This window comes from Kogia breviceps, chromosome 9, assembly GCF_026419965.1.
Source record: "Kogia breviceps isolate mKogBre1 chromosome 9, mKogBre1 haplotype 1, whole genome shotgun sequence".
NCBI lineage: Eukaryota > Metazoa > Chordata > Mammalia > Artiodactyla > Physeteridae > Kogia > Kogia breviceps.
This window is the reverse complement of record NC_081318.1, coordinates 3,344,908-3,359,922: the sequence shown is the minus strand read 5'-3', so window position 1 is coordinate 3,359,922 and position 15,015 is coordinate 3,344,908. Positions and strand designations below refer to the sequence as shown.

At 56.8% G+C, this 15,015-nt stretch overlaps 1 protein-coding gene across 4 annotated transcripts in view; it reads left to right on the top strand.

Annotated features, from left to right (window-relative positions):
• Positions 1–15,015, top strand: part of DPP6 (dipeptidyl peptidase like 6) — a 922,327-nt gene that overhangs the window by 828,258 nt on the left and 79,054 nt on the right. For all 4 annotated transcript variants that reach the window (XM_067041762.1, XM_059073588.2, XM_067041763.1 and 1 more), the window contains exons 11-16: positions 2,531–2,654; positions 4,299–4,337; positions 10,029–10,136; positions 12,067–12,158; positions 12,772–12,819; positions 14,484–14,602. In XM_067041762.1, coding sequence (XP_066897863.1) covers positions 2,531–2,654; positions 4,299–4,337; positions 10,029–10,136; positions 12,067–12,158; positions 12,772–12,819; positions 14,484–14,602 — 530 coding nt within the window. The remainder of the gene's footprint in view (positions 1–2,530; positions 2,655–4,298; positions 4,338–10,028; positions 10,137–12,066; positions 12,159–12,771; positions 12,820–14,483; positions 14,603–15,015) is intronic.

Sequence of the window (15,015 nt, the reverse complement as noted above, 5' to 3'; positions counted from 1 at the left end):
TCAGTGATGCTCTTGTGTGACTCGCTCTTGTGTATCACTCGGGAGGAGTTTCTTACCAGAAAGAGAAGGTTTGCGTTCATCTCTTTATTTCCAGATACAATGGTTCTCATATCGAGTTAGGACATGGAAACACTGAGAATAGTGTGTAATCACTGACTGTCTCTTTCTGGACCAAACTGTAGTCCAGCTCCTATGAATCCTCTCCGCAAACAGGCCTCGACATTCACATTTCCAGGTGTGTTTGCATCACCCACTTGGCAGCCAGGATCCTCCAACCCTCAGCGTCTGATCACCTCTCTCAGCCCCACCTCCCCCGGGGGTTGTCTGGCCACGTGGCCTGCCTTCAGCGGGAGAAAGTTTGGCCAGAAGCCCCTTTATCCCTGCTGTTTCCTCTCAGTAACCGTCCGCCCACTGGCCCCACCTGCTCCTTGGCAGGAAGTTCCCGCCTGTCCTTGTGGTGTCTGGCGCTGAGCCCCGTCCCCCTCCCGCCGCGGAGCCCCGTTGCTGGTGGCCCTCACCCCCATCGCAGTGGCACTGAACGTGGCCAGCCTCACCTTTTAAACATGTCAGAATCATTTCTTCTTTCATATTCGGCCTAAATGAAGGTTATGCAAAAGAACACCACAAAAATGAGAAGGAGGCAAAGAGTGAAGCAATATTTCCAGCACATGGGAACAAGATTAGGGTCTCCCCTAATTATCAAAAGTATGAAGGCCACAGAAAAAAAACAGTCATCCCGGGAGATCTGACTTTGCCTTCCTTGATTTCATCCAGGTGGCACATATTTAAGTGCAGCCTGTCTCCGTAACCTCATATCACACCTGGACAGGAACGCCTACGTCAAACGGATCCAAAAACGGGACTTAACTCGGGCCCGTCCACCAGGCCCTTCAGCGCCAGGCTCTCTTCAGTGTCTGTCTGACAGGGCGTAGAGCCCACCTACGACTTAATTAAAAATTAATAGTGTTACATGTGCAGCATGGGCTGGGCACAGACCGGACATGTCTCATGTCTGCAGACATGCGGGCGGATGGTCCCATCCCGTCGTTAGAGACGTGGCTCCAGGCCTCCCGGCGGCGAAGCAGGAGCCACGAGAAGCTGCTAAAAGGACGTGTTACTCTCAGAGCAGGAGCCGTGAGAGGACAGGGTGGGATCCTGTAAACATGCAGGCCCAAGGTCCCCGGAGCAGACGGTAAGCACGGAAACAGCTGGATTTCAGAAAATCACAGAAATCGAGAAGGTGGAAAAAACGTAAGAGCTGGACCGCGCCGAGCGACTCTCCACCATGTCCTCAGCGACTTCACGGAGCCTGTGTCTCCAGGGCCGCCCTCCTGACCCTCCCCCCGCCCCACGGCCCAGAGGCCTCCGCCACCGTGTTTGCCAGGTGCTCTTGACTTTGGTTAAATGAACAACCGCTGTGATTAACAGGTAGATTCGAGACATGGGGGCCCCGGCGATGTAATCCCCCGGTGAGCTGAAGCCTCTTGGAAAGCGCCTGGTTATTTAGACGCTTCTGTCGACGGTAATTACCGAACGCACTGGCTCTCCTTCCAGCTGGCCCGGCGCCATCCAGTGAACGTGCTGCATCTTCGTGATAAAGGATCTTGTCCGACATGAAGTCATCATGCTGACCACGAGGTCTCATCACAGATAGTCGGGGCAGGCGGTGAGGCACGTGTTCTCGGGCCTCTAGGAAGAACAGCCTCAGAATTCACCTGAGGATATTATTTTTGTGCGGTTATTTTCCGGTCATTTCCTTCTAACTCTTAAGTGTACATTTTTTCCTAAAAATTCCGTTCTTGGAGGGCTCTGGGTAATTGAATTAAGGACTGGGAGCCCCAGTACCCTGCCCTGCACCCCCCCCCCGCCGCCGCCGGGTACACTGTGGGGTGTTCAGGTTTGGGTGGAAGCAGGCGCGTGATGTCTAGGAGGTCACATCGAGTCCACCGGGTGCCCAGATCCTCGAACCAGTTTCCCTAATTAGCTCGCGAATGCCCCCTGGGAACTGAGGGAAGGAACCACTGAGGCTTCCCCAGCTCGCCCACGGGGAGGCGAAGGGGGCCTTATAGGTTAACCCTCCCTGAGGGGCCCCTTTCTCGGAGCCCTTCCTGGCTCTGGCTCTGTCGGCCTCTCAAGAGCCATCCTCACCGCTTCCAGCCACGTGGAGTTGGGCTCTGGCTGGACCGTGACGAGAAAGCCAGGTCAGTGGGCAGCAGTGCCCAGCATGACTTAACAAAACCCGAGGGGCAGAGCACAGGCCCGCCCCGGGGACAGATCGGGCGGCGGGGTGTTGGCCCGGTGCAGGGGCACACAGCTCTTGGGGGGCAGCCGGGAGGGGAGCACAACCCGCCGGCTTATCCCAGCGCCGGTTCCTGCGGGGCCTCCCCTGGGGGCTCACCGGCAGCGCACTTTCCCGACGCCCCCGTCTCAGAACCCCACACGCCCCACGTTGGCCCCGTGTCCAGGTTGGGCCGGTGTATGGTCCCCGGGGGCCCTGCGTCACCGCTCACCGTGCATCTCGTGCTTTCAGGGAGTACTACGTCACCATGGTCAAGTGGGCCACCAGCACCAAGGTCGCCGTGAACTGGCTGAGCCGGGCGCAGAACGTGTCCATCCTCACCCTCTGCGATGCCACAACCGGGGTCTGCACCAAGGTATGGGGGGGGGCGGAGCGGACGGCGGGGAGCATCCCCGGGCATCCAGGTCATCTCTGAGCCACACACACGCTCAGCTCCTGGCGGGCCCAGGTGCAGCCTGCATGTGGGTCTCTGTTTCGGTGTCACCCCCAGCTCACAGAGCTCTCACTTCCCTTTATCGTTGCCCACACAGGGGCTGCTTCTCATTTCCCAGTTGACGTTTAGAGAGGGGAGGGGTCCGGCCTGAGGCCCCAGGACTCAGCACTGCAACCTGGCCTGGCCATTTCAGCCTCTCTGTCCTTCACTGACCAGAGCCAGCTGGTACCCTGGACGGTCGGCTCAGTGTCTGAAAGTCACCGGTGAGGCCGGTGTGTTCCCAGGACCTCAGGCTGACCTAGTGGGTGGTTACAGGGGGCGAAGGGAGGGGAGACAAGGAGGAACGAAAATCTAAAGAGAGGCTTAGCAACCCTGCGAAGCAAGGGAGTGACCCACGGCTGTCTCAGCCCCTCGGGCGGCCTGCCCCTGGCCCAAGGGCTGCGTCCTCCACGATCCCTGAGCCCCAAGGGGCAGGGCTCCTTGTGTTGGGTAAAGAAACATCCGTTAAAATCAGTTAATAAACCCAGGCAGTTGTCTCAGAAACTCTTTTGTGGCCCTGAATTTTTATTTCCCAACCGAGGAGGAGAAAGGCTTGCAGAGCAGCTGTGTTGTGACTTCGGGGCCCCAGACAGCAGCTCTGACCCCGCGGTCCAATGACGATCTTGAGGGGAGTCGCAGTGAGCTGCCTCTGAGACCAGTGTTCTCCATGGGCCAGTGATTTACTTGATTTTTGATGCAATTTAGAGCAGATTCCAGGTTATTCTGACGGGCTTCTTGAGGGGAAGGAAGGAAAGAGTGGACTCACAGCTGGGCAGCGGGGAATGGCTCGTAACCCAGGTCTTCTGGCACCTGGACCCCTGGTCTTGCGAGGGTCAGCAGTGAAACTCCATCCCGCCCGTGGTTAGAGTCCACAGGTGAAGAACAGACCGCCCCAGGGACACGTCCACGGCCCATGCAGCTGAGTAGCTATTCCTCGTGGTTTGGTTGGTGTGTTTGGTCTCCTATTATATGTCTTTCCACACAGTTCTCTGAGATTTACTTTTCATATGCTTTTTAAGTCCTTTTAACGGTTTGGTCTGCCGGGATTGTTGTGAACTGGAAATTTGACACATGTACACACAGACAGCCACGCACATGCACACATACTTGCACGCATGCACACAAATTCCTAAAATAATGCAGCACCTGCGATTTGCCTTTGAATGGGCACATGCCAGTAGATGGTCATTGGCGACCATCTAGTGGACACGTGTGTGGTCATTGGTGACCATCTGACGGGCATGTGTCTGGTCAGGGGTGACCACCAAATGGCAGAAATGCACCACCTTCCAAAGGATTCACACGGCCCGTGGATTTGTCCTTGTTGCTGGGAGAGTGACATTTTTCCTGTTCGGGGACACTCGTGCTCAGCTCTGAGCCACATCATGAGACGAGGCAGAGCCGGGCCGGCCCCCTTCCTGAGCTTGTGCAGCTACCTTGGAGGGGAATCCAATTGTTTCTACACTGCTGGTCGCAGACACAACATGTGCGAAAACTCCTTTCTCTAATGCTCTTATTTCCTTTCAGAAACATGAGGATGAAAGTGAAGCCTGGCTCCACAGACAGGTAACTATTCCACATGCAAATCCCACACTGTCCGCCTACACCAGCCACCAGGTCCTTTCCCGGTGTTTACAACACGGCTTCTCACGTTGAAGCCTACAGGAAGCCCCGGGTAGACACGCACTTGCACGGGCGCATGCACGCGCGCGCGCGCACGGCTCTGGGGGGCAGCAGAGCCACTCAGCCCACCTGGCTTCCCTGAGGCCCCAGCACTGCTGGAGAACTGTGGCCTCCATGGAAGAGGGCTGGAAAATCCCTGCTCTTGAGAACGTGCAGTGTTCAGTGAGATCTCAGTTCTCAGCTAGGTGATGTCCCTTTGGTGCATTGAAAGGATGAGTCCAAACAAGTTGCCTAGATTTAACCTACCTCAGTCAAAGAAAATGGAACGGGGCTGACGTTCCTGTTTTTCTCGGCGTGGGTCGTGGATGCCTCCTTTGAGGTGGATTCCGTGCGGTTCAGCTTGAGTCTTCCTGGGGACCTGACTTCAGAGCCTCGCCTGCACTTCGCGTCCCCGCCTCGGATAAGAGATGCACGTGGAACAGGCTTGAGGAACTGGAGGGAATCAAAGGAGACCTGCAGTGCTCACCCTGACAGAAGAATTAAACCCACACTAGAAATGAAACTCTCGACTCTGGTATTTTCTTTCTTCAATTATTTTTTTTCTCATTCCACACCCTGAGGTTAGAAAGCACAGGTGGAAAGTTTTGGACGCTCACTTCCTTCTTATCCCACCGAATGGGATGAAAATCGTCTGAAAATTCCGTGGGAAAATCCTAGTCGGGTTGGCGTCTCAGAATGATGGTGGAGAGGGCACAGGTGTGCTTCTTTACTGATGGGCCAGATTCCATTTATGGGAAGTAACTGAAGCTGGACAATGCGACTGTTACCAGTGGCTTTCCAGGAACATTCTAGAAACTCTGTGTGCACCTCTGTTATCTGTGGAATCAGCAATCTGGCCCAGCCTCCCATCAGTTATCGCAGGGGTGGTGCCCTCATCAATGGGCGTGATTGCTTGTAAATATGTCCTTTTCCTGCTCTGTGCCAGCCTGATACAAAAGAGGAGTGCCCACTGTGGCCACTTTGGTTTTCCTGTGTCCAAGTTTGGATGCCAAGTCCATGCCGAGAAGCATCCAGAATGAGATCGTGCTTGGACGTCTTAAAGTATTCGTTGGGGAGTTCCACTGGGAAGTTCTTGAATGCCACCTGGACCAATGACATAAGCACAAGTACCAGAAGTAATATTATGACGCTCCTCTTACAGTCACACAAAATGCCAAAGACATTGAGATGAAAGAGTTCAGGAAAAAATCCATTCTATACATAGTCATCTGCTCAGCTAATCTGTATGGGTCATACCAGGCACCGTGCTAGGCTTTGTGGATTTCAAAAACGAGAACCCACCACTTCCACAGAGCGCCTGTCAGCCACCTTACGGTGCAACAGTGCTCCACAGTGTGGACACACCACAGCTCGTTCATCCGTTGATGACATTCGGGTTGTTTCTGCCTTTTGCTGTTGTGAGTGGTCCCGCCAAGACCACAATGCTGAGTGAAAGGGGGCCACCCGCCGTGTGACCCCACTTGCGGGAGATGCCCAAGTCAACAAAAGTCATGCAAGCGGGAGGCTGTTTGGTGGCTGCAGGGGCTGCGAATCTGGGGTGGGGAGTAACAGCTTAATGGAGTCTGGGCTCAACTGGGGGTGATGGAAGTGGTTTGGAACCGGACAGAGCTGGTGGTTGCACGACACTGTGAATGTGCGCGATGCCGTGCGGGGCTCACTTGTATAACGTGCTTTCGTTTGTGTCGGGCTCGACTCTTTTTTTTTTTTTTTTTTTTTTTGCGGGCCCTCTCACTGTTGTGGCCTCTCCCATTGCAGAGCACAGGCTCCGGACGCCCAGGCTCAGCAGCCATGGCTCACGGGCCCAGCCGCTCTGCGGCATGTGGGATCTTCCCGGACCGGGGCACGAACCCGCGTCCCCAGCATCGGCAGGCGGACTCTCAACCACTGCGCCACCAGGGAAGCCCCCAGGCTCGACTCTTTAAGAAATGAATCCGCGAGAGCAGCAGCTCTCAAAGATGTCTTGGCGTAGAGAGGGAGAGAGCTGCGTGGATGCCCGAGTGCGGAATGTGGGCGGAGCCCTAGGCTGTGTCCCCAGGGCGTGTGGAAAGGGCCGTCACGGGGCTGGGAGTGGGCACGCGTGGGGCCCCGAGGCCCGGCTGCGGGGCTGCTCCTCCAGCCACGTGCGGTCTGTGTCTGAGTTGGAGGAGGGAGGATGGACTTAGCAAAGCGGCCAGCGGCTTGTTTCTCACAGGGCAGAGGGTCCCCTCCTGCCCCTGCCTTCCTGTCCGGCACTCACGGGACCCATGTCCCCACCGGTCACCTGCGCTTCGGGCCTCGAGGTGTCGTCCTCATAAGCTCTGCGGACAGGACACAGAGACACCGCCGTGGGCAAGACTGTTGTGTATTTTTGGAGCACACGTCCCGTCACCCACCTAAGAACACCAGCCGAGCACCGGATAGGCAGCCTGGGTTTGGGAAACCAGGTCGTTCCAAACAAAATCAAGTCAGCACTTAAAAGCCAGCAGAAAGTAAAAGTATAATTCTTAACACTTTTACTATGTAAACTTTAAAGCACTTATCAGGCAACAGCTAACATTTTTTAAGCAGCCTTTGAAAAATACATAGCCCAGCCAGTGGCCCAGGGTGCCATGCACCCCCAAGGCGGGCACAGGACCCCACGGGGCCCCCCCTCGCCGAGCACCGCTCAGCCCAGGTCTCCATCCGTTCCTTCACCGCCGGGCTCAGTAGGAAACCCAGTTTCAAAGTTTCTCATGACGTTCCTTTTGAAGATATTTTTCACAGAGGAATCTGTGGACCCTCTTTTTCAAAAATAAGCTGTCTTGGGCTTCCCTGGTGGCGCAGCGGTCGAGAGTCCGCCTGCCGATGCGGGGGATGCAGGTTCGTGCCCCGGTCCGGGAGGATCCCACGTGCCGCGGAGCGGCTGGGCCCGTGAGCCGCGGCCGCGGAGCCTGCGCGTCCGGAGCCTGTTGGCAGCCACTTCATGCACGTCATCACAAAGGGGCAACAGAGCTCACCCCCGCTGCCCAGGGCCGCATCAGAGGAGGAGGGGACTGGGGTCTGGACGGTACTGCTGACCCCGGGGAGACCCAGGGCACGAAGGTCATGTGGTCTTCTGCGTGCTCGTTGCCGGGGGAGTGGGGGTGGGCGAGGGCAGTCCTGGGGCCATGGTCCGAGCCTCTGTTCCCGCCCCCCCATCTTCTCCTCCCGTCTGCTTCCTAGGCCTCAGCGTGGACCCCTCAAATCCCCCACGAGCCCACGAAAACAGGGTGAAGACCCACTACGTTCCCTCTCCTCTGGGAATACTCCGGAGAAATAGGCAGCCCCTTCCCCGCACACACACACCGTCACTGCTGCCATGACCTTCGAAGTCGGTCCTGGGGCAGGTCCACTAGGGGCCCTGCAGGCCCGAGGCCATTTGGGATAGAACCCAGGACCCATCTTTGTGTTTGAAGAGTCACTACCGCAGGTCAATTTCTGACAATCTTTCTTCTTTAACCAGAATTTTGGTTTTGTGATTTCAAAATTCAGGCAGGGAGATTGACCAGATGAATGTATCTGAACCATAGAAAGAATGGGCAGAAAGTCTACGGATAGCTCACAGAAAGTCTTTCACCAATAAAAAGGACTCATTCTTCATAGATCTGCTGGATTAGAGGTGGAGAAACCAGACCGGGCCTGGTACGATAAATGCCCTGTTACCCAGAGGGCTAGAAACGCTTCTCCTCAAATCCAGGAAAGTCAGAGCCAGGATTAAAATCCAGGTCTCCTAGTCAAAAGTCATTGCACTTTTTCACTAAAAATGTATTTACTACATAAGAAACCAAGTCTCAGAGAGGTTCAAAGGCTGGTCCTTCACCTGCTGGCTGTGGAATGTTCCAGGATCAATGGACAGATGACACTGCAATGCTTGAGTCCTTCTCCATGTAAAAGCAATGTGTCCGGCCTGAATTAATTGCTTATTACATTTACTCGTAGTATTTTTCTCTTTCAAAAGTACAAACGTTTCCCCGGAAAACGGAAGCACTCTTGCGGTATCCATCCTGCAGTTGGCAAATAAAAGTACATTTAAAAAGCCAGATTTACTGCTGGCTTTTCCATTTCCTCTATTTTTAAATACCATACTTCCAGCACTAAATAGAAAAATAAATATTTGCAGATTAAAGGTTTCATTTTGCTGCAAATATGCATGAAGATTAAATGTCACTTTAATCACATGTTGGTTTCTTTCCTTGAGCATCTCGTGTTTGCATGCACTCATTCACTGCGGGGAGATGAGTTTTCCTTGTGCCAGCTGGGGTTTATTTACCATTTGTCCTCGTTCACATTAGCGTGGCGCTCCTTGAATCAGAAAACGTGTATCGTAGCCAACTAATTGGTGTTCACGGATGGAAACTTTCAAGCGGAGCTTCCTAGAGGCTGAGACGCCAATCCCTTTTGCCTATTAAGGCGACAGCCAACCCACAGCGGGGCGGCGGGGGGCTGAGCGGTGGCTTCTCAGCTTTGGGGGTGAGGGCCAGGCCAAGATGCAGCAACGTGCTACCGGCGCTGGCTTTGAATGCAGCCTGGAATTCTTCCCTCCGGGGAAAAGTGGGAATGCTGATTTTGTTTCCAGGGAAAAGTGACAGTAGATCCAAGCAAACACGTGCCATCTAGTAAATGCCCGTGTGGAACTTCCTTCTCGTTAGAAGCCGTGTAATAAGCACAGCGAGTCTCCAGGGATAGCGTGTGCTCTCACCCACGTCGCAGAACGTGCAGTCTGTCCTTGTTTGCTGGGGGTTTTTTTCTTTCTTTCTTTTCTCTTGTCTCCTTGGTGGGCTATTCAGTATGAGGTGGATTTTATTAAATAAAAGAACAAAAGACAGAATGGAAAGACTAGAATTCATTTTTAGGCAAAATCAGGTTTGTGATTGTTCAGAATTATGATAGATAGTAAACACCCCTGGTGATGTAAATGAACTTATTTACAACACAGAAATAGACTCACAGACATAGAAAACAAACTTATGGTTACCAGAGGAGATAGCGGGGTTGCGGGGGAGATAAATTAGGGGTTTGGGCTCATTATACACACACTACTACGTATAAAATAGATAAACAACAAGGACCTGCTGTATAGCACAGGGAACTGTCTTGTAATAACCTATAATGGAAGAGAATCTGAAAATATATATATATATATATAAATGAATCACTTTATTGTACGCCTGAAGCTAACACAACATTGTAAATCAACTATGTTTCAGTTTTTAAAAATGCCCCTGGAGAATTGTGCAGGGGCCACAAGTAAGCGGGGAGCCCAGCCCTGCACTTTTTTAGTGCTGAGTTCCTGTTTGGCTTGGTGAGCTGGGTGTCCTGTGAACCAGGGGACGCCTGTGTGTCCGCCTCTGCTTAGGCAGTTGCCTTTGAATTCCTCTGAATTCCTCATTATTTTTTTAGGAAACTGGAGGTTTGACTCGTGATTCCCAAGGAGAGAAAAGGCCCCACACAGCCTTTAGCCTTTCAACTCCATCTCTCATTGGCAATTACATGGAAAGTGTATCTCAAAATGTAGTTTATCCTGGTTCAACCCCTTCAAAACAGTCTGTAGACTTAATCGATGGCTTTCGTCCGCAGAACGAAGAGCCGGTGTTCTCCAAGGACGGCCGGAAGTTCTTCTTTGTCCGAGCGATCCCGCAGGGCGGGCAGGGGAAGTTCTACCACATCATGGTATCCTCCTCCCAGGTGAGCTTCCTAGTTTCCTGCTCTGCTGGGGGGGCCCTGGGGGCCTTCCCCCCACCTCAGCAGGGGAGCTAAGTGCTCCCTGGGGGAAGCCGAGCCCTGAAACTGGAAGGCGGGTCCCCATGTGGAGATGGACGGGGCCTTCATCAGCCAGCCGTCCTGACTGGGCAGGGGTGGCGTTCGTGCCTCCTGTAACCGCTCAGAAATACAAATGACACTTCGGACGATATCAGAGGACGCTGGGTGCATTGCTGGGTCTGAGCCCAGGACACGTGTGTGTAGACCGCTTTGTCGATCCGCCTGCATTGGCCTTTCCTCCCTCTGCTGGGTCCTGGGGGCTGGGCCCAGCGTCCTCGTGGCCCCAGGGCCTCCCACCTCCACGGCCAGCCAGAGGCACTGCCGTTTCCTATGCTGCAGCCACGGGATAAGAGCAGAGCATCACTGAGCAGGGAATGTGGGAGCTGAATGTAGGTGTGTTCGGAGAGAGCAGACAGCCCGGCGAATGCCACCTCCTGCAGAGCGGGCCCCTGCCCCCTCCCCACGGGGTGCGACCCGGAGCTGCACTCGGGGAACCCTGCCCTCAGGGGGGAGGTGAGGGGCTGCGGGCCTCCCATCAGCAGTGCCCTCGGCCTCCGTCAGTGGGGCTTCCAGGTTGAAGCAGAGTCTAAGGAGATCAGGGCATGGGAATAACATTTTATTTTTTAAAAAGTTATCAAAAATATTCTGTGGATATAAAGTAGAAGATTTATATTCATGACGTGACCCCAAAGGCAGTCTCCAAAGCAGAATTCCAAGAATGTCCCACGTGGAGCAGCTTTGATAGAGCAGGAACGGAAACTCGGCTGTGGCTCCGGGGCAGGGACGACGTTGGCTTAAGAGACTTAGATACAGATGTTTTAGTTTTCAAGCCACTTCATTGCATGACTTACAGAACGGCTGCAGACGGGCTGACATTCAGCTCTTTACTCCTAAGGCCTGGGTGCTGTGGCCCCAGATTCCCGGTTTCTTATTTGGGATCACTTCAGTCAAGACTTAAAATGCTGGATGTTCCCTTCAGCCCGTCTCGGATTCACCCCTGTGACCAGCATGGGCTGAGGACCCGTTAGTCATCCAGCAGGGGCAGGTCCCCCCCCTTCCCAGGAGCCCCTCGGCCCCCACTGCCCTCCGGAACCCCTGGCAGCCCGCTTCTCCCGCCTGGTCCTGCCCTCACAGGCTCTCCCTTCCCCCGAGGCCATTTCTGGGGTCCCCGTGCCTGATTTAACAGCACTCCCGTCGCACCTGTGCCCGGGGCACCCGCCCTTGGAACAGCCGGCCTGTGGCTCCTGCCTCAGCATCTCACAGCCCGTTCCTCTTGGGACGGTCACGTCTTTCTCCTGTTGTGATGTGTTGTCATAACTGTTCTGCTCTGGGAGGCACTCGGGGAGAGACGGTGTGTGCAAACGCACAACATGCGGTAAACAGTTTTGAGCCATCCTTGTGAAGAACGGTGGAGAATGACGAAGATCCAGGGGGGTTTTTTCCTCCCTCCCTCCCTCCCTTCCTTCATTCTTTCCTACCTTCCCTCCCTCCCGTCCTTTCTTTATTCTTTCTCTATTTCCTTGCCATGTCTCATCCACGACCCCATATTTCTCTTTCCTCCCTCCCCGTCCCCCTGTGATAATGACCCGCTAATCACATGTACAGATGGTGAAGGAACAATATCAGCAGTGTATGAAGCAGTGACGCTTAAGATGCAGAGCTCACGGTGGGAGTTGCTGGTGGTCTGGGTGCTGCTGGATCGCAGGGCAGCCATGGGCGCTGCCCCTCCGGGCGGGCACTCAGGGAAGGGGCGGGGCTACGGCCCAAGGGTGGTCAGCCTGTGTCCGCGGGCCCCGGGCCAAGAAGCGAGGCCGCGCCCAGCCCTCCCCCATCCCATGTCCCGTCTGTGTTCCAGCCTAACAGCAGCAATGACAACATCCAGTCCATCACCTCTGGGGACTGGGACGCGACCAAGATCCTGTCCTACGACGAGAAGCGGAGTAAGATGTGAGTGCGCGTGCGGGCCCCAAGTCGGGGGCCACCTCTCTGTTCTCCTGCACTCACACCGTGCTCAGCACTCTCCCTCTTGGGCAGCGCCCCGAGGCCCTGGTTTCTTCACAAAAGCGCGCCCTTAGATTCCCGCCCCACCACCCCGCGTCCCACGTCTCGAGGTCCCCGTGAGGACGTCGGGCCTGCAGCCAGGCCTGTGGCTGAGCCTTTGCTGGCTCCGGGCGGGACCCAAGGGCTCCGTGAGCCCAAGCGCATCGTGGGCCTGGCCTCGTTCAGGACAGCCGCCCCTGTCCCGGTGCAGGTTCACTGCTTTCCCCGCCTCGCAGAGAAGTGGGGCCAAGACTGAAAGAGGTCAGGTGCATCACTGCAGTCTGTCCGGTCAGCGACAGGAGGAGCCAGGGTCCCACGCAGGGGTCCCGGGTGGGCATCGGCCACCGAGTCAGGGGATCCGCCTTTGCGTCCAGCGTGGAGCTGGCCCCGGGCGGGAACGTTCCCTGGGTGGGCCCTGCGCAGCGCGTCCTCGGGGAGGTCTGCAGAGACCGAGGCTGGCGCGCAGAAGCGCAGCCGCCCCGCAGCCAACTAACTGCCGTGCGCCCGCTGGTCTTTGCAGCTACTTCCTCAGCACGGAGGACCTGCCGAGGAGACGCCAGCTGTACAGGTGCGTCCCCCGAGCCCCGCGCGCGGCAGCCTCCCCCGCCAGAGGCTTCGCGTGGCAGAGGCCCACCCGTCGGCAGTACGCGGGGGGCGGCAGAGAGAGAGGCGCCGGCACACGTGACGCGGGTTGGGGAGAAGCAGCCAGAGCTGCCGAGGCCCCCAGATTGGAGGCATCGTAGTTTTCTGCTTTTGCCAGGCTGGGTCTCTCCGTCGGTAGACGTCCGACAGCCTTTCCTTTCACCTTAGTCGAAGCCGAACGTGGAAGGATCGCTCTCAGCCGGGATTTCACAGGAGGGAACTGGGGTTTGGGGATGTGCGGGTGGACGGGGGTGGGGCCGGCCCTACTTCCCGGGCTCCTCCACGTGGGCGCTGGCTGAGTTCGGAAGTCTCGAGGGGGGCGGCGCAGGGCTGGCCTCGGCATCCCGCGGGGGCCAGGGTGTTCTCCGGGGCCCGTCCACCTTCAGCATAAACCTCGGGACCTGCCCCCCGCCCCAGCTCCCGTTCTCACCAGGGAGAACTTGTGCTTCTGAAGTGGGGTTCTCCCGAGGAGCTCTTTGCCAGGAAAGCGGAGGCGGACGCGAGGCGCTGCCACCTCCACCCCTTGCTCCCCAGACGGGAAGGAGGGGGCGGCTGGTTCCTAATCCCCGCACGAGGGCCCCCTAGGAGGACGCTACTGCGTGCGGGCCTCGTGGTCTGGACGGGGCCGGGGCCAGGCTTCCCCCCCCCCCCCACCGCCGGGAGTCAGAGAAGCGCCACCGGGTGCAGGGCCACCCCCCCACCCCCCACCCCCGTCCGCCGGCCCCTCTGCTGAGAGCAAGGGCTGCGCTGGGACAGAGGCACCGCCTTCGGAGGCAGAGGAAACTCCGGCAAAGCCACGCCGTCACACGTCTGCCCCTCTCTGTGGATGGCCCGTCTCCGCTTGTCCGCCGGGATAATCCCACCGGTCCCGTCACCAAATTAGCCAAGGCGATGGAGGCCGGCGCCGCCTCCGCCCCGTCCTGTCCCCCGTGAGGCGTCTTCGCTCCTGTGGACCGCTTCCACGGTAGCGGCCCTCCCACGCCACACACTCGGACCCGGACTTCTTCCGGGTTTACCGGAAGATGCCTCGGTATATCTTATAGCTTCCGGAAGCCCACGTCAGGCCCTCCTGACGTGAAGCTGTGCTTGACCGAGCGGTCCTGGGTGACGCCTGCAGGAGTGAGAAGCAGCCGCTGCGCCTCCTCCCCGGCGGTGGCGGTGGCGGCGGCCGGAGCCCCCGCCCTGTCCCGTCCCGGCGGCAGGCGCTCTGAGGGCGGTGGAAGGTCCAGAACACGTAGCTCCTGTTCCCAAAGCGCCAATCGCCTGCTCAGAGGGATGAGGCACTAGAACAACGCCCCACACCCGCCTGTCCCATCAGCACACGCCCGGGCCTGCGGGCCTCCCAGGAAGCAGCCATGCCGAGCGCTCCTGGCGGCGGGGGGGGGGGGGGGGGGGGGCAGCCCTTAGGGACGGCGCCGTGGGAGGGTGACAGCAGAGCCAGCACTCGAGGCGCGCCAGCAGGGAGACAGGCGGGAGGGTGGCGCCCCCAGATCACCGCGCGGGAGGGAAGGCAGCGCGCGCTGGGCGCGGGGGCCGGGAGCCGAGGCTCTCGCCCCTGGTGACAGCCCCGCCCGCTCCCTGTCCCTGCAGCGCCGACACCGTGGGCAGCTTCAACAGGCAGTGCCTGTCCTGCGACCTGGTGGACAACTGCGCCTACTTCAGCGCCTCTTTCAGCCCCAGCGCCGACTTCTTCCTGCTCAAGTGCGAAGGTGAGTCCGGCCACCGAGCGACACCTCTTTCTAAGGCGCCCCTGGGACCCGGCAGGAGCTCCGCCATCCCGGGACAGGTAGGGCCGCCTAGCCGAGGACGTCGGCTCGCAGGAGCAGCCTTCCCGGATCACCTCTGCCAGGTGTGTTACTGGTATTTTACATCTTATAAAGGGTCGCAGCTTATCAGAGTACTTTCTACACGCTGCGCCGGTTAATCCCAAAGTTCGCCTACATTTTCCTTAAAAAAATGTGTACCTTACACATTGGTGGACATAGGCCATCTGTAAAGGTAATAAAACAATTTCAAAAATTCGTAAGCATATGTAAGGATTGAGATAATAGAAAAGAAGATTCAGACAGGAAAAAAATTCTTTTCCTACGACCGAATTCATGGATAATTTATTCCAAACTTT